Source organism: Myotis daubentonii, chromosome 8 (assembly GCF_963259705.1).
Source record: "Myotis daubentonii chromosome 8, mMyoDau2.1, whole genome shotgun sequence".
NCBI lineage: Eukaryota > Metazoa > Chordata > Mammalia > Chiroptera > Vespertilionidae > Myotis > Myotis daubentonii.
Window position 1 is genome coordinate 59,443,326 of NC_081847.1, and position 18,513 is coordinate 59,461,838.

Here is an 18,513-nt window from a genome sequence, read left to right on the forward strand (position 1 = left end):
ACTTAATTTTTACTCTCTTCAAATGATTGAGGGCTTTGAGGTCCTAAGCCTTTATATTTATTGAAATTACTTTAAAATTCTTAGCTCATTTCTGTACTATTACATAAGATTTATAATCCAATAACAATTGTGATATGTTGTAAATATGTTTCCTTATAAACTAAGCCTTTTTGCCTTCATACATTTGCATAAGAATATTCCCCATTCAAAGAGAAAAGTGGTTACACAATTATTGTACACGCACACAATGGAATGCTTTGCAATTGTTGAAGATAATTTTTTAAAATATTAGTCTACATGTACTTGTATAAAACGATGTTTTAAGATATAATTTTAAGTGAAAAGAGCAAATTGTAGAACAGATTTTTTTTTGGTGTGAACAATTACAGTACTTTTAGTTTAAGGTAAAATACCTAATATTATTTTGAAAGTTATAAATAATTGTACAAAATTGTTTTCATCACTCTTGGTGGCACTTAATCATATATATGCAGTAGAGACAGAGTCTTATATTTCTCTTGTCTCCTTCAGGGAATGTAGCCACATAAAAACTTTGATTTTTCTGGAAAGAATTCTTGATTAAGAGTGAGACAACCTGCATCCTAAAACTTGCAGAATATTTTAAGCAAGTCATTGCTCTTCTCTGGGTCTCCATCTCCTAATTTGTAATATCACCAGGTTGGAATCATCTGTAAGGTTCCTTCTAGTTTTGCTTCTAAGATTTTTCTTTCATCTTATATCTAAAGAAAGACTACATAAATACAGTGCTCAGTGGCATACAGATAAATGTTTAAAAACTGGCTCTTTGGGAGCAAAAAACTTTGACTTGTAGGGTTTGTTGATTTCCTTAATGTAAATATTCCCATCATAGCCAATATCAAGGTACCAGGGTGACAAAACCAAGAGTGAAGTTGGGAAGAGATATTGGCTCTTATTAGCCAACTGCACCCAGACAATGTGGCTGAGTGGCTCTTCTCAATGAAGAAGAGCGCAGTCTCAGGCTGGATGAACATGGCCAGCTATTTTAACCCCTAGATTCTCTCACTCTAAAACACAACTTTTCTTCACTGAGTGGAGGGAAACAACAAAATACAGTGGTTCTGTCTTGGGCTTTTTAATTTCGGCCTCTCCAGGCATGAGCTCTCAGGTTAGTAGCCCAGTCTTCCCAATGCCTGTATCCTCAGCAGAGTGTCCATCTCTTAAAATCTGGCACAGGGATGATACTCCTGAGGTGGAGGCAATTTCATGTGCAGTTGGTAACCTGGATCTATGCCTAGTGCTCGCAGCTCTGCTTTTCTGGTGAAAGAAAAGTGGTCCAAAGAGCTAAAAGAAGTTTCTGAGCTGGAAGTCAGAAATGATGTCCAGATGGTGAAGACAGTCTTGTTCAGGAAGAAGTCCCCACAGTTCCGTGAGGCAGTGGGAGGAAGAAAGCTGGGATGGAAAGCAAAAAGCTGGAGCTTAAGACCCAGCCCCGAGCCTGGCTCTACCTCATGATGCTCAGAACCAGGCAAAACTCTTGGTTTATCTGTGAAGTGTTGGTTTCAATTCTACATTCCTTCTGAGACCATTGGGAGGACCAAATGAGATGCACTGAAAACACTTGATAAACTGTTATTTACAACTACAGGCCCAGTGCAAGAAATTCGTGCACGGATAGGGTCCTAGGCCTGGCCTGAGATCAGGGCCTATCTTCCCTGGCTGCTGGCAGCCGGCCCTGCCCCTTGCTGCTAGTAGCCCTCTGTGTATGGGGCAACCAGCAGGGCGATCGGGGCCCTGGTGCCACCCACATCTGCTGCCACCCACCCCGGGTTCCCAGTTCCCCATTGGGCGATTGGAGCCTGCTGGCCGGGGGGAGGGACCAAGAGGTTGGCCATTCTGCCCACTCCCTGGCCCCGCCCCTCACTGCCGCTGGTTGCCTTCTGTGTGTGGGGTGACTGGCAGTGCGATTGGGGCGTGTAGGGTCAGCGCAGCTCCTGTGTTGAGCATCTGCCCCCTGGTGGTCAGTGCACATCATAGCTGACCGGTCAATTTGCATATTACACTTTTATATATGTATAGATTATTTAAATAACAGTTTGAAAAATAGGCTTGGAAGAAAATTAAAATGTTACTAGTTGTCATGTTAGATGATCATGTATATTTCCTCCTCATTGATGTGATTGGTTGGGTTCACAGAGAGAGTGACAAGTGGTTAATGTGATCATTGAAGAGGATGCTTCTTCAATTCTTAAAGGACTAATTGTTGCTGGTTTCTTAGAGCCACTCTCCTCCTCCTCAGAGAACTAGAAAGAACAGGTATTCCCCAGGAGAACTGAGGGAAATATGCTAATGTTCAGAGTGGATGACAACATGAGGGTTGGCTGCATAGATATTTTTACCACGCTAATGTGTACCTGCCAGACTGAGTCTCCAGGTGGGCTGGCAATGCCAAGTAGGGTTGAGATGGAACAGGGAGCTTTCCAACGAACCACCGATTCCGAAGCAGAGGGAGGGTAAAGAGTCTGAGCGAGCACAGACACAGCCAAAGGGTGCCAGGCAGATGTGTGATGACAAGCCAATTCAACATCTACGGTTTAGAGCGGCCCTGAGAAGCTACTGTTTAAGGCACCTTAGGCATATATAGGAATTGTGTAATGGTGAATTAGCGTTCATTCAATATCTCCTCAGGGCTGGGCCAAGTGCTTCACAAACATTACTTCAGATAGAGTTTGAATTCCCTTCGACATGAGAGACAGAGAAAATAAAAAGTGTGTGAGAAGGCTATAACTTCCTTGAGAAATGTTTCCACACAGAGCTTCCAAAGTTCTAAGGAGGAAGGAATAATAGCCAACAGGGAGAGGTTAAATTTGAGAGGAAGACTGAATAGACACCGCCCCCCCTACTCTTCTCTCCCATTAGATTGTAAACTATGTTATCCTAGGAATACTAACTACTAATATACCCCAATCCTTAGCACATAGGAGGTGGCCAAAAATTGTTTTAATAGAAATAGCTAACGTGTGTGAAGCACTTACTATGTGCTAGGCACTATTCTAAGTGTTTCACATATGTAATCATATTGAATCTTCACAATGGCTCTTGAGGTAGGAAATATTATCACCCCTGTAAAACTGATGAGGAAATTGAGGCACTGAATGGTTAAACGATTTCCCTACAGTAACCCATTTAGAAATGACAGAGCTATGAGGTAACCTCACCTCAGAGCATGCACTCTAGAGCAACATGCTAGAAAACCTTTGTTGAGTGAATAAATTAATAGGAGATGGCATTTCAGGGGTACAGGGTGGGAATAGCACAAACAAGGGCCTTGAGGTATTATTATTATTGCTGTTCACCAAATATAGCCAGTGCTCCATTTTCTGGGCATATGGTAGTATTGCACTTCTTTGTCTCTTTGAAATTAGTGTGGCCTCGTAGATGGCTTTAGCAATGAAATGCAAAAGCTATGTGTACAATTTCCAGGAACTAGAGCTCAATTCACCACATTCCCTTTCTCTGATTCAGTAACCATGGAAGCACCTATTTCCTCTGTTCTGGGAATCAGATAATTGCAACGAGCAGAGCCTCCTTCCATTTAATGATGGACCCATATTGTGAGCAATAACTGAACTTTTAAGATTTGAGGATTACTTATTAACAGTGTAACTAACCTAGCCTATCATGGGTCGTACATAAATTGGTACCAAAAATGAGGTAGCCATATTACAACAATAATTAAAATACCATACCCTAAAATATGTAGCTATGATTTCAGGAATGGGAGGCAGGCAGCAAGGTAATTGTTATCAGAGGCTAGTAACATGTTAGGCAGAGGTGAAATCAGTTGTTTACAACAACTTGGAAGTAGATGATGTGACAAATGAATTTGTAACTCTAGGGAACGTAGTTGCAAAACACAATGTTAGCAGCACGTGTTGGTTGCTATTGGTCGCCTTCAACAGGTGTTTTGCAGTTTGAAATGAACTCAGAAAAGAACTGGTTAGATTGCAAGTAGAAATGAAAGGGAAGAAGGAGAGGCTGGACATCTGAGGATTTGCAGGATTGGAAAAAACAACTGGCTTCAACCCAGCTTGTAAAAGGTAACTGTGCTCTCTTGGCTGCTCTGAGTCCATATATTCTTCTGAATTCTGCTCGACTATGCCAACTGTCAGGGCAGGTTCTCTCTCAAACCCTGCCCATTGTACTAACTGTCGCGGTCAAGCACCTCTGCCAGGGGCTGGACCTTCTTGGACGCCGGTTGGTAGATGGAGAAGCCATGAGAAGTTGTGGATGTATAAGAATGAGTCCATGTTGTAGAAGCTGGTGGCCATACAGCCATCAGAAAAAACAGTCCTTCACAGCAAAGTCCCATACAGGTAGCCACACACCGGCTGATAACAGATACATCTTTCTCACATAGTAGCACTGGCCTCTGTACTCACAGCCTCACATAGGAGCAGCACCTGAGCTCTCCACTCTTGCCTCTCTGGCCTCCCCCCTCTCTCCAGCCTTTTCTACACTCCTCTCTCAGTAGCACCAGTACACTGGCTGGTTAGTATCATGTATTATACCACTTAAACAAAGGAGGCCAGCTGCTAACAGTGACATCAATCATTTGGGTTACAGAAGAGCACGCGTGTGCAGTATACCGTGAGATTGTTGTGTCCTTGCATCTGTGTATGGCATCTTAGCCTTGACCATTCTGATTAAGATTCCCATGTTCAGAGTGGCCTTGGCCGTCCAGCGTACTATCAAGAAGGCCTTTCACACTCTGTTGCCTTGACTATCCGGCATCTCTGGCATGGTTCCCACAGTAACATGAGAAGATCTTTGAGTGTTGAAGACATGATGGAAACTCGTGGCAAGATTCCAATCAAGGATATGGCCACATCACCCCAAAGAACCACAAGACTAGATTAAAAGACATGGTAATAAGAGTAGTCCTACACTGTCTCTCAGGCTGAAAGAGCACACTTCCCCTGATGTGTGCTTTGGATATGATCAAGAAGGATTACAGAAATAGAAGGCTCTCCCAGAGCAGAGAGCCAGGAGACATGAAAACAATGAACAAGGAAATTGCTCCCAGGGAGGAGAACTGCAGCCTAATCAGAAACATTCCCTCCCCAGGGTAGAGGCTAAACATTTTACCCAGTGGGATTGCAAAATTGAGATGGAGCAGTGACCACTGTTGTCTCCCATGTTCTTGATGTTGAGTGGGAGTGTTTAGTGTGTATGTTTTGTCCTTGTCCTGCCTTACACGAGGTATATTGGGTGTGTGGGAAGAAGATCGTTTGTCTTTGTGGGTCGCGGGTCTCCAGATGCAGGGGAGCCACATCTTGACCGGGTGTTGACACCATTCCCTTCTACACAGACTATCGAACGTCACCCCCAGACCAAAAACTATGGGATGAAGAGAGGACCAGGACAGGTTGTTTGGTTTTTCTCCCTTTGATGGTGGTGGTAGGGCATGAATATGTTGTGCTTGAAGGAAAGAGAGTGAGCCAAATATTTGGCGTCCAGGAGATAAACTTTGGTAGTCATTATTGCTACTTGCCAAATAGTGTTTTATGTGTCCATGTCCTGAGTGCATGGGAAGATTGCCTTCTCTGCCCTCTTTGAAGATACACACTGCCATGCCACTAGCTTTTGCCCATCACATGGGAATGGAGGTGACCTGTCCCACTTGCAAGTGGAAGCGTTAAGATCCTGTGCACTTGCCCTGGCTGGGTGGTGGTGGGAACCTTTGTTGATGTGGTGTGTCTGTACCTTAGTCCTGGGTGACCTTGGTGAGCAGAATTCCAAAATGACCCAAGATGGACATGATGCATGAGCAAGAAATAAAGTTTTGTTGTGAGAAGCTTCTCTGATTTGGAAGTTGTTTTACGCTGCCAGCGTAATCTATCCTATCCTGATTAGCACAGTCCTAAAGCCAGCAAAACAGGTCTCACGCACAATTAGTAGTTCCATTTGATTTAAGCATAGAATGCTCAGAAGGGGACAGCAAAAGAGAAGAGCTCAAAGGCGGGTGGAGTCTTCTTGTGAATCTCTTACTGCTGTTGAGGACTACATGCACAGACAAAATGGATTCAGAGATGAGTTCTCAGTAACCTGGTAGAAAGTTTATGGAAGGAGTAGTTGCAAAGAGAGGCAACAACTCCAAAAGTGGCAGCAAGACAAATCAGTCCATTGCAATCATTCAAGTGAGAAAGAGCGAAGTTCTAAAGCTTGAGGAAGTGAGAAGTGAGCTGCAATGGTTCAAGACTGAATTTAAGAAACTGGTAATTTGGTTCACAGAAATGAAAGAGTCAGGGAGAGAAGTGATGTAGTTCAGCGGTAGTGAATTATTCGGGAAATCTCATTTTCTTGCATGCTTACATTAAAAATAGAGGATCAGTGTACCTGAGAAGAACACAGCACTGGTCTTATGCTAAAGACTTAGACTCCATGGGATGGAAAAATTGCACCCAGAGACATGGGGCTCCTTACTTGTAAAGTGGGGGAAATCGCAATGTGGTGATTAAATGGGAAAACAACAACAACAAAAAGGAATGTAAAGCTGTTAGCACTCAGTCAGGCACTCAGAACCTTATTCAAACTTAAATCTTTCTGTCATGTTTCCTTCTCACTAAACCAATCTGAATTTTTCATTTGTTTTTCACCTCCTTCAAAGACTCACATGCAGTTTTTCCCTCTCTGAGGTCATGATCCTTGCAGGTACAGTTCAATCCACACAGGTCTCCTTCCCAAATTGGCTTTCCCAGAGCACGTACATAGCAAGAGGCCAGCGTGGGATACAGACTACACTATTACCCACACCCACCTCATAAAGAAGGAGGAGGTTTTTAAAAACAAGGCATGGCAATTAGGGGCTGAATATACTAGGCAATTTCTCATTTCAGTTTTGTATGTTTTGTTTTTAACTGGGCTTATTTCTAGCAGGGGGTTGAAAGGTATTTAGATAATTTGTCTATGAGCTAGTGAGTGAGTTTCCATGTTTTAAACTTTTTTTTAAAATTTCTTATTTTGGAAGGGTGGGGAGAGTTGGGTGAATAGAAGATAATAGAAGAAAATACATGATAAGGGAAGGATGGGAAATTGTCCTGAGTTTCTACCTCTGCAGGTGTAAATGCATAATTTTGAAGTGTCAGACTGTGTTATTTTGTTCTTCCGCCCACTGTGAGGAGCATTTGCTATTGTATGTTACAGTTATGCTGAGGAACAGGTAGAGAGGAATGGCAAACATTTGGGGAAAGGGGAGAACAAAGAAAAACAGAGACATTTCATACACTAAGGAGAAAGGTGGACTGATACACATTGCTATGTTCTTAAATATGGGGAACTCAGATAACCCTCAGGGAAAAAATCCGCATGCTCCCATCTTTATATCACCTCCCTTGCCCTCCCCCATCCTTTTTCTGGGAAGAGAAAGAACATGAGGAGCCCTAGGTGGGTAGAAGGGGCATGTGGAATGTGAGGAACCGGCAGAGGACACAGTGTGTCTAGAGAGAAAAAGGGAAGAAATAAACTTAGAAAGCTAACCAAAAAAAGAGACCCTACAGTTTGGGTTCTTGCGATAGAACGGACTCATTTTAAATCTCCAGAATTAAAGGCGAAGGAGAACATCCTGTGTATCTCTTCCCAAATGTTGTCATTTATCAATACCACTTCCTTTTGTCTTCAAATAGTAAACTATCTCTTCTGTGCCTCCTCTTTACAATTGTCCACAGCAGCGCTTTTCGATGCCTCAGAGACCATGTAGACAAGGGATAGCACCCGGGGAGGCACTGGCCAATGAGAAGCTGTGGCTGTAGCGCTGCGTTGGAGGAGTTCTGAGCCCCAGGGGGATGCTGCTCAGTGGGAAGGGTGCTGAGATCGGCTACTGCTGTCTGTCCCTGACCTGGCTGGGAGCCTTCTAGGTGGTGCCGTCCACACTTGCAGCCCAAGCCTCTCATTTAATTGGGGTCGGGGCGCACAGAGACATTAATCCAGTTGCCAAAAGCCACAGAGCTATTTAGTATCTCACTAACTTATTGTTATTTTTTTAAAAGTGTCATATCACATAACCAATGGACATAAGACACTGGGGGATAGGGGAGGCTAGGGGACTGTCAAGGGCGGGGGGAAAAAAGGACACATATGTAATACCCTTTGTAATACTTTAAGCAATAAAAAAAAAAGAATAGAAAAAAGTGTCGTATCAGGGAGAGAATGAGATTAAGAGAATTAACGATTCTGAAAATGAAAAACTATCTGCCTCCAAGGCATTTAGGATTGAAAATAAACCTTCCCGAAGCCTTTTGTTAGACACTTTGTCAAAATGGTTAGGCACCCGGCTTGGTCTTCTCCAGAGCCAAGCACCCACAGAAGCCTGGGGGCCTTCTCGCCAATTTCAGAGGCGTTTGCAAGTCTGTGTGTCAGAGACTGTTTCTCCCAGGAGGTAAGTTTCCTTCACGCTTGGATGAAGGGATAAAGAAGAAGGAAGAGATTTTAAGGTGCTATTTGCCTTGGATTAATGGACATTTAAATTTAGCTTTAGAATCTTTTAAATGACAGCTCACAAATGTTATTTTAAAAAATTCTTCCTTTTCACAATATATTAAAAAAAAAACAACCCACCATAAAAATCTTATTCTAGATAAGATTTGGACATGGTTTTAACTAATCATGATAGCAGGCAGTAGTTTTAATTTTAGAATAAATGGCATATCATAACAAATTTAAGGAAAAGAGTTCAGTCCTTTAACAGAGCCAAGCTGGAACTCTGGCCCCCAGATCTCTCCCTTACTTGCCTGAGAATTGACTATTAAACATTCAGAAGGTATTTTTGAAAATAATAACATTCTTGGATGATATGTCATTTAGGTTTATTGTTAGCTAATAATGGAAAAGGAAGGCTAGTGGTGAGGGGAAGGGGTTTATTCCGGCTGTGGAAGAAGAGAAGGGAGTGAGCGAAATAATGGTCCTCGGAGAGTAACTACAGGAGTTTTACAGCCCAGAGGTGGAGTTCACTGCCTCAAGGCTGCCTCTGACTCTAGAATGTTCAGCTGACCTTTGGCCTTATGTATCTAAAAATGCAACAACATTAAGTAGCTGATGAAAACCATCCTCATAAGTAAGCCCTCAAGATGCCTTTGGAAAATAGCAAAGGAAAAAGAAAAGAGAAAAACAATGTCAGAGAGTGTAGGAGTACCTTCTCTCCAACATTTCTGAGAAGATGGGAGTTGAAAACCTCAAACAAAATGTTGCCCCAATCTCACTTGGCTAATTTTAGTTATCTTGGTTCATGGCTATGAATCATCCCTAAAGCTGTGAATTGCTGAGGAGGAAGGAGGAAAAATTGACTTAAATGTCAGAGCAGTAGGAACAAAAATATAGTTTCTTTTTTGGAGAACTAGAATTCCAGAATATGGGGATCTTTTTTCTTCTGAGGAACTAAATGCTTCAAACTTCTAGAAAAGTCATTATCTCCAGTCAAAACATCATCAAGGAATAAAAGACAGCATTAATTATGAGTGATGTCATATCCCAATTTTTGCCTACAGAGTGTATTTCCTTTTTCTTCTTCTGTATCTCTGTAAATCCTATTGAACTAGAAATCACTAATGATCCTATATATTTGAGTATGATGGAAGCTTAATATGCAGACTGTAATGAGAGATGGTGCTCTTAAAGCAGGTGAGGAAGAAATGGATGGAGATAAATATAACTAGGAGAAATAAGTCTGGGGAATGAGATGGTAGCGTAGAAATGAAAGACATATTAGAATGGTCAGATGCTGTCTTGCCTGCTAATGAATATGCAATCAAGAAAAGGTATTTCCATTTAAGAGGTGTCCCCTAGTAAAATGGCTATTGTTTTGAGTTTCTACAGGTTTAGAGGAAGGAAGTAGAAGTCACCGACTCTGCTCAAGGACTAACTTCACTGTCTGAAGTGCTGACCCTCTCTACCATCAGCTTAGCCACTGTCTGTGTAGTGGTCTCTTTTTGCTCTTAAAGCTTGTGAGCAGTGAAAGAAATATATGCTAGTTGCATTAAAAAGAGCTATTAAAAAAGGACAAATCAATAAAAAAAATAAAATAAAAAGAGCTATTATGTAGAAGACAAAATGAAAAAGAAAACCTTCCAATGGCTTGGGAGCTGATTTCTCACAGCTCCCAAGCTCTGAGGAGAGTAGCTACAAGGTATAATTGTGAACTTGATTTCTGCACATACCCCTGTCCCTGGCCTCCTCTGAGCACTCTCCTCACGTTCCTTATGGCTCTACTCCTTTCTGTTCTCCTCATGCCTGGGTACCACAGTGAATAGCAGCAATCACTGTATTTCACCACCCAAGATGTATACTGTCATTCAGCTGATGTGACAAATGCATCCCTATTGGTAAACTAATGGGATAAAGGAGGTGGATGGGTCTCCGGAGGTTGGAGACTCCCACGACTTGGTTTTCATATTAGGAAACTGATATCTTGAAGGTCCAAGTGACTTTATTGCCCAAAGCTTTCCTTCTTTTGTATCTTTTGGAAGATGTCAATGCCATGACTACGACTATCTATTATTATTTCTAGTGGAGAGATACTTTAAAAATCCATAGAAAATATTTGCCAGAAGGGTCCTTAGCTAGCCCCATTTCATACCACCTTGGACCACTGACTTTATTACATATCCAGTTCTTTTCACACTGAGTATCTTTAATTTTATGAGCTTCTGTGAGCTGTGCCAGAGTACAATAAATAACTGTTTCTGGTTTTCATTTCTATAATTAATTTTTACCTCATGTGGCAGTATTTGTTATGGAGTGAACTGTGTTCCCCACATAGATATGTCCAAGTCCTAACTCCCAATACCTGTGAATGTGACCTTACTTGGAAATATGGTCTTTGCAGTTTAATCAAGTTAAGATAAGGCCACTAGGGAGGGTTCTAACCTAATGTCACTGGTGTCATAAGAAGACAGCCACATGGTGACAGAGGCAGAGATCAAAGTGCTGCAGCTACAAGCCAAGGAATGCCAAGGGTAACAGGTGAAGAACAGAAGCCTGGAAGAGGCCAGGAAAGATTGTCCTCTACAAGTTTTAGGAGTGAGGCTATGCTGACCTTGACTCCAAACTTCTAGTTTTCAGAACTGTGAGATAATAAACTCTTATAGTTTCAAGGTCGTAGTATGGCACGCCCGGGAAATGAATACATGCAGAAATAAAGGCAAAGAGGAGGGCAACTGGAAGCCAAAGGAAAGGAAGAAGAGCTTCCTTTCTTGGGATGGTTTACTCATGTCATTGGTTCTAAGTTCTTTTTTTTTATTGAAATGATCCATCGTGGTTTCACACGCTCCATTGAAAAATTATTGATGAGGGGACTCTCCCTGTCCACTTCCTTAAAATATAATGTAACTTGCTATTTAAATAAATTTCCACCATAGAATGGTTGGTTGTTTTTGAATGTCGTAGGTCATAATCTAGTTTATTTTCCTTCGGGAAAATTTATGTTTTATTTATTATGTCTTTTAATATCTTATTTTGTAGTGTATATAAATGCACAAATAGCAGTATGTATTTCCTCAAAACATGTAATCGAAGGCACTTAAGAAACACAGATTATCCGTAATATATTATTTAGGTCCAAATGATGAGCTACATGATGCTGTGTTCCAAGCTCGGATTTACTTCTGTAAATCAAATTAAAAATTAAAATTTCAATTTCAGTAGTTTATTTTGTAAAGCTCTTCTCTGTTTACAAAGGGCACATGTGGAGGTAAATATTACTTATATCATATTTTTCAAAACAAAAAACATTTTAAGGTCTTACAAAATATATTGAGTGACCAAATTTAAAAATGTATATCAAGAACCTTCACATATCACCCAATTTTAAAACATGACCACATTCTAGAAGCTTCTCCAATATAATCTGATCTATTATATTACTCAATTATCTGAGCAGTTGAAGGGACTTGTAAGGAAGAGATTCCTCATAGATTTAGTGGTTAAACAAATGTCCAAGAGTTGGGGTACATGGATCTTCTCATTAACCAGAAATCTTAATTTCTTTCAGAAGCCAGTCTGGATTATTTCAAACTCTTCATCTTAGAGATTGGGGATTCAGCTTATGTCCATGCATAGTACACCTGGATGCCCTTGTCTTTGAAAGCAAGTCAAACCCAATGTCAAAAATCAATAGGCCAGTCAATGTATCACAATGCTCCATGGATAGAATGTTTTCTGTCCCATTTATTCTCGGCATCACACAATCTGATCCTAGGTAATAATATTAGAAGGAGGTGGACTACCAGACGTATAGTGTTAGAAACACTTACTTGAGTGTGGTGAGTTCTGTAAGGGATGGCTGAGTAGCCTTGAGATAGCTTTCTCTTCGTGCAGCAACTTTGGGAGACGGCTTGGGACTTGTGTCCGAGTCACCACTGTCTTCATCTCCCATGGCTTTGATATAGCTGCCACTCCGCATTCTTCGGCATGGAATTTCATCATCTTTACCTCGAGGGGTATACCCTGTCCATTCATCTTGAGGAACCTATTCAGATATAAAAGAGATGATTCATTTTTTATAAAACCCTACATTTTTCTTTTCTTTCCTTTTTTGGGGGCTCTGACCCAAAAACTTCAGACATTAACTTTTCAATAATGGCATTTTACTATAACTGGTTTGAAAATAATTTGAATACATGGAAATCCATGTCTGAATATTTAAACAACTTGTGTATTAGGAAAAATGAAAATCATTGGCTCAGATTTACTAATACCTCTCAGTTTTCATGTTGAGAATAATTGAGTCAGGCATAAGAATACCATTGGAAAGGAGATCGGTTTTATTAGAGTTTTTCAATTATTTGTTTTCAAGTGACATTTAAAATTTAAAAAAGGTTTTTTTTGACATCTTCCTTGAACCCCTCAACTCTACTATCTCATATCCGATCTTTCTTTTTCCTCAACCAGTGGTCTATACCAGCTGCACTGACTTACCAATCACCTGTTCTTTCTGAACCCTCTTAATTTGGATTCAGCCTCCAAATTAAAGGTTACCAATGACCTCCTCATGAAAGCTAGTGGCATTTTCTTACTTTAAATTATTCCTGCTCTACACACACACACACACACACACACACACACCACCACCACCACCACCACCACCACCACCACCACCAGTACCTCTTAAAGCAGCGGTTCTCAACCTGTGGGTCGCGACCCCTTTGGCGGTCAAACGATCCTTTCACAGGAGTTGCCTAAGACCATCCTGCATATCAGATATTTACATTACAATTCATAACAGTAGCAACATTACAGTTATGAAGTAGCAACAAACATAATTTTATGGTTGGGTCACAACATGGGGAACTGTATATATTTTTTAAAAAATATATATTTTATTGATTTTTTACAGACAGGAAGGGAGAAGGATAGAGAGCCAGAAACATCGATGAGAGAGAAACATCGATCAGCTGCCTCCTGCATACCCCCGACTGGGGACGTGCCTGCAACCAAGGCACATGCCCTTGGCTGGAATTGAACCCGGGACCCTTGAGTCCGCAGGCTGACGCTCTATCTACTGAGCCAAACCGGTCAGGGCGGGAACTGTATTTAAAGGGCCAGAAGGTTGAGAACCACTGTCTTAAAGAGTTTCTCTACTCACCTGGGATAACTATTACTGTACTTATCTGAATTGTTCTTTTCCTCTTGCTTTGCTGGATCCTATTCTAGTCCCTAATTGTGGGTACCACACAAGATAATGTTCTCAGCACATTCCACAGCCATTCCCTCTGAGTTCAGCAGAGCACTACACTACAATATAGAGAGTTTCTTTATGACTTTTCTTCGCTTGCTCTTAGATTTTCCACTTCAACATGGACTCGACTTAGGTTCTCATTCTTCCTCCACTTGGCAAAAGACATGAATAATTACCACTCTTTATACACATTAAGAAGTAACAGCCTACAGCACACAGGGCTTAATTTAAAAAGAAGGGGAGTCTGGTTCTTGCCCTCAACATGTTTACAGCAGAGATGAGAAGACAAAGCATAAATAAATTTGAGAACCGCTCCAAATCAACATGTTAACAAGTTTAAGGTATGGTGCCATAAATGGAAACTGGCCCAATTTGCAATGCGAAGTTAAAAAGGTATTTAATATTTTGATGCTAAACATTTACTGATTATCCTTTAGATAATACAGTGTTTCATTACTAACATTTAACTATGCTAAGCAATTTGTTTATAGGGTCTTATTTCATTAATACAACTCTGTGCATTTTTCAGTATTTCTCGGGTGAGAAGCAGGAGCTCAGATAGCTTAAGAAATTTGCCCGAGAACATACAGCTACTAACTGGCAGCACTGGGGTCTAAAGCATTTTGTTTAACACAACAGATCAGACTTTACTTACTCCCAACATATGGTACATACAGGTATTACACATAGATTTCTAAATGTTATACAGGTTCTAAGAAGTGAGCATAGATGTTCCACTTCTTTCTCCCTTAAGTTATGAATTTGACTATATAATTTGAAAGCTAATGTCTAGAAACAGCAGATTAAAGAGTTACTACTATTCATGGATCGGAAAAACAGTTGTTTATAAGTTCTAATCCTGAAAAGTACTAAAAAAGTATGATTAAGTTTCACTGTGCAGCTTGTTTATTTTATTAAACAAACTAGAGGCCCGGTGCACGAAATTCGTGCACTGGGTGGCGGGGGGGGGGGAGGGGGAGTGTCCCTCAGCCCAGCCTGCCCCCTCTCACATACTGGGAGCCCTCAGGCGTTGACCCCCATCACCCTCCAATCGCAGGATCGGCCCCTTGCCCAGGCCTGACGCCTCTGGCCTAGGCATCCGGCCCGGGCAGCGGGGACCCGCAGCTGCAGCGGTCCCACGATCGTGGGCTTCGCTTTAGGCCCAGGCAAGGGACCCCTAGCTCCTGGGACTGCCAGCTTCGACCGTGCCCAGCTCCCATCGCTGGCTCCACCCCTACTTTCTGCGATCACTGGCCAGGGCGGAAAAGGCACTTGATTCTCCGATCATGGCTGGGGGCCACCTTTGCCCTGCCCCCCAGCTCTTAGCTCCCCCCTGGGTTTCCGATTACTGTCAGTGGCAGGGGGCTTCTTCCTGCTTTCCCTTTCGCCTCCCTGCATTGTGCCTACATATGCAAATTAACCGCCATCTTGTTGGCAGTTAACTGCCAATCTTAGTTGGCAGTTAACTGCCAATCTTAGTTGGCAGTTAATTTGCATATAGCCCTGATTAGCCAATGAAAAAGGTAGCTCGTACGCCAATTACCATTTTTCTCTTTTATTAGTGTTGATTGTTAAATCATGTTTCCATATGCAGGCACTGTTCTAAATGTTTTATAAATGTTCACCCATTGGATCCACACAGCTGAAGGGTAGTATTACTATTATCCCCATTTTACAAATGATGAAACTGAGGTTATGTAATTGACTCAAAGTCCTGGCCACGAAGGGCAGGGCTCCAGCTCACAGCTCCGGGGCCTTGCACTTGATCGCTGTTCGATGCTGTCTCTCTAGGCCACAACCAGTAGTTCTTAGGGAACCGAACACGTATGGTCCCAGGGCACCTTTGTAATCCATCACACCTGATGCATTTGCCATTTATCACTTATGGTAGTAACAGTGTAGAGTTTTTACTTTTTTAGCATCAGTGTCACTATAGCAACAGGGGACATTTCTTAGGGAAATTATAAATGCGGAGAACAGTCTTGTTTTTCCCTTCAATTGGCAGATGACTCACTGCAAAGATATGACCATGTTCAGATCCTCATTGTTGACTTAGTAGTTAAATTTAATAATTAAGTTAGTACAGCTGAGGGTCATAGATGTGCCCACGACATTGCCATTCCTCAGTACTGATGCGCAGTTTGTCAGAGACTAATGACGTATTAGCTTATATCACTTATGAAACAAAACATGGAAAATTTCTGATTAGGCGTTTTCTCCAAAATCAGTTTATGGCCGAAACTTAGATTTGGCCTAGAAACAGGCTGTGATTATTAAGAAGGGAATCAGCTGGGTAGTATTTAATCTGTATATCTTTCAATTAAACATCATTTTCAAATGACTGCAGCTAAAAAGTTGTATGTAAGTGAATTACATTGGAATGGAATTTAAAAATTAATGTTATTTATACACCTAAAGATAGCCTAGAACAAGATTACATATAAAAATGCAGAAATCAGTTCTAGGAAAAATGTAAAAAACCCCACAAAAACCAAAAATCAAGACCTTGGAGAAGAAAAATACTGTTGCTAAAGTTTAAGGGCCAGCAAAATTGTTATAATTGCACCATAGTTTTTATTCCGAGTCTCTTACATTCTAGAGTAAAAGGGAAGACAGTGGTTGGGTACATAGTTTTCAAAGAAAGCATACAAATTTGTGAGGTGTTTAGAGCATGAAATACTATCCCCTTTTGATTGAAAAGAAAGGAAACTCATAGTTACAGCTGCTATTGTGATCTATTCAAAGGTTGCTCTGTCTTCCTGCTTCAGTTGCACAGGGAAAAATGATTTAGGGAAATAAAAAAAATTTAACCTTGCAACTGTCTGTGAAAGCCTTTATTATCACTAGTCCTAGCAGTTTAAAGAAATGAAAGTCGGTAAGAGAAGGAAGCTGGAGCAGATAGAAAAGCAGCCTGGTCAGTTCTGCTTGTCTGCCCCAGTTTAGGAGGTGGTTGGATCCAACAAAACCCGCTAATAACATATATGTAATAACAGCTAAGTTTAACAATAGTTATGGGTTAGAGAAATAGAGGATCATTAGCTTTTTTATGTATATGTTTAAGTATTAAAATACCAATGGAGAGTTTTAGTTTTTATAAAATGAAATGAAGATTAAGATGGATTTTTCTATTTTGATTATAGCCAGTCTATAACTTAAACCACTAGTCATCATTCAGAAGTACAGAAGACCTACCTCTGACCAAGGAATGGCCACCATCAGTGCTATCATTCTCTTATTACAGGATGAGGATGTTTTATTAACTGAAATAGAGTTATGGGCACTGAGTGATAGCCATTCAAATGACGGCGACAGTCTATTCAGACACAGAGAAAAGAAAAATTAAGCAGGAATAATGAGGCATGCTTACATTTCCTAAGTCTCCCTCCCTTTCTCTCCTTTGCCTCTCTCCCCCTTTTCATTTGCCCTTGCAAGTATTTTTTTGCCCGTTTATTTTCTGGCCACTGTCTGCATGCCAGGAATATACAGCAGTGAACAGTACAAATGTTGATCCCATGTTATTGAGCTTACATTCTATAAGGAGAACAGGAAGAGACAGATAACAGACAAGTACACAATCATGAACAAGGTAATTTCTGAAACCATAAATGCCTTGAGGAGAGCTCAGGGAAGGAGTTCCAGGCAGAGGGGAGAAACCTCTAGAGGAGGAGTAAGCTTGGTGTAATCAAAGCCTAGGAAACATAGGCCAGCTGGCCAGAACCCAGGGAGCAAGAAGGGGCAGCGCAGGTCTCACAGGTCCTCCGAAGCCACCCTAAACTTCTCTTCAAGGCGACCAAAGCTCCCACGAACTGCTCCTGTCTACACTGATCTCCATTATGAAATCTGTGGCATAGATCATCTACATAAGGGTCAGCAAGCTGTAGCTCCAGACTAACTCCAGCATGCCATTTATTAGTAAATAAAGTTTCATTGGCACATGGCCATGGCCCACTCATTATGTATTGACCATGGCTGGTTTCCAGGTATGGGGGCAGAGTTGTGGTGGAGATTGTGTGGCCCAAGCCAGATCCACATGTTCCATCTGAGTTCTTTGGCATTTGTATACACTACTTGTTTGTGTTTTTGTGTCATCTCTCCAAATACTCAGTAAACTCCCTGAACTTGGGGGGGCAGTACTGCTGAAGGGTCAATGTGTGGGCTCTGCAGTTAGACTGCCCAGGTTTGAATTCTCGCTGGGCCAGTAACAGGGCACTTTCATGGTCAAGTTAACTAAGTCCTCTATGCCTCAATTTCCTGGTTCGTTCTCCACTCCAGAGAACCATTTGTGGATTACATGAGGTAATGCCCACAGGCACACAGGAAGTGCTCGTGTTATGGCTGGTGTTATGGGAGTTGTGCATGACTCCCAGCACGTAGCATGGCACTGAGCGTACAGATGCTCGTGGATGATGGATGACATTGGCTTTCCAATAGGTCTGATGCCATGTTCAAGTTTCTCTGGTAATGGAGGGGCAGAAATCATTGAAATATAGTAATCAGAATCTTAAATTCCTAATGTATTGTCTATTCCCATAATTTTTAAGGGAAAGTCCCCATCAGGAAGTAGTGCACAGCTCTTTGCCCGGGGACTCATCTCCATCTTGCTGGACTAAGGGGGAGCCTGCTTCCTTGGGCCACTTATCTTGCTTGGCTTCCAGGTGATCAGATCTCAAATGCTTTCTTCTGGTTCACAAATTAGAAACCTGGGGAAGAAGAAACCTCCAAGGGAACTATTTTGGTATTTGTATTTTTTAGAAACCTAGAGCCTACCTATGCCTTCCATAGGTATGAAGACGGTCAAGGCCAAC

The 18,513-nt window shown here is 41.5% G+C and overlaps 1 protein-coding gene across 5 annotated transcripts in view; it reads right to left on the reverse strand.

The window, feature by feature from the left end:
* Positions 1–18,513, reverse strand: part of DLGAP1 (DLG associated protein 1) — a 629,180-nt gene that overhangs the window by 164,236 nt on the left and 446,431 nt on the right. For all 5 annotated transcript variants that reach the window (XM_059706573.1, XM_059706574.1, XM_059706572.1 and 2 more), the window contains one exon: positions 12,285–12,499. In XM_059706573.1, the coding sequence (XP_059562556.1) occupies positions 12,285–12,499 (215 nt within the window). The remainder of the gene's footprint in view (positions 1–12,284; positions 12,500–18,513) is intronic.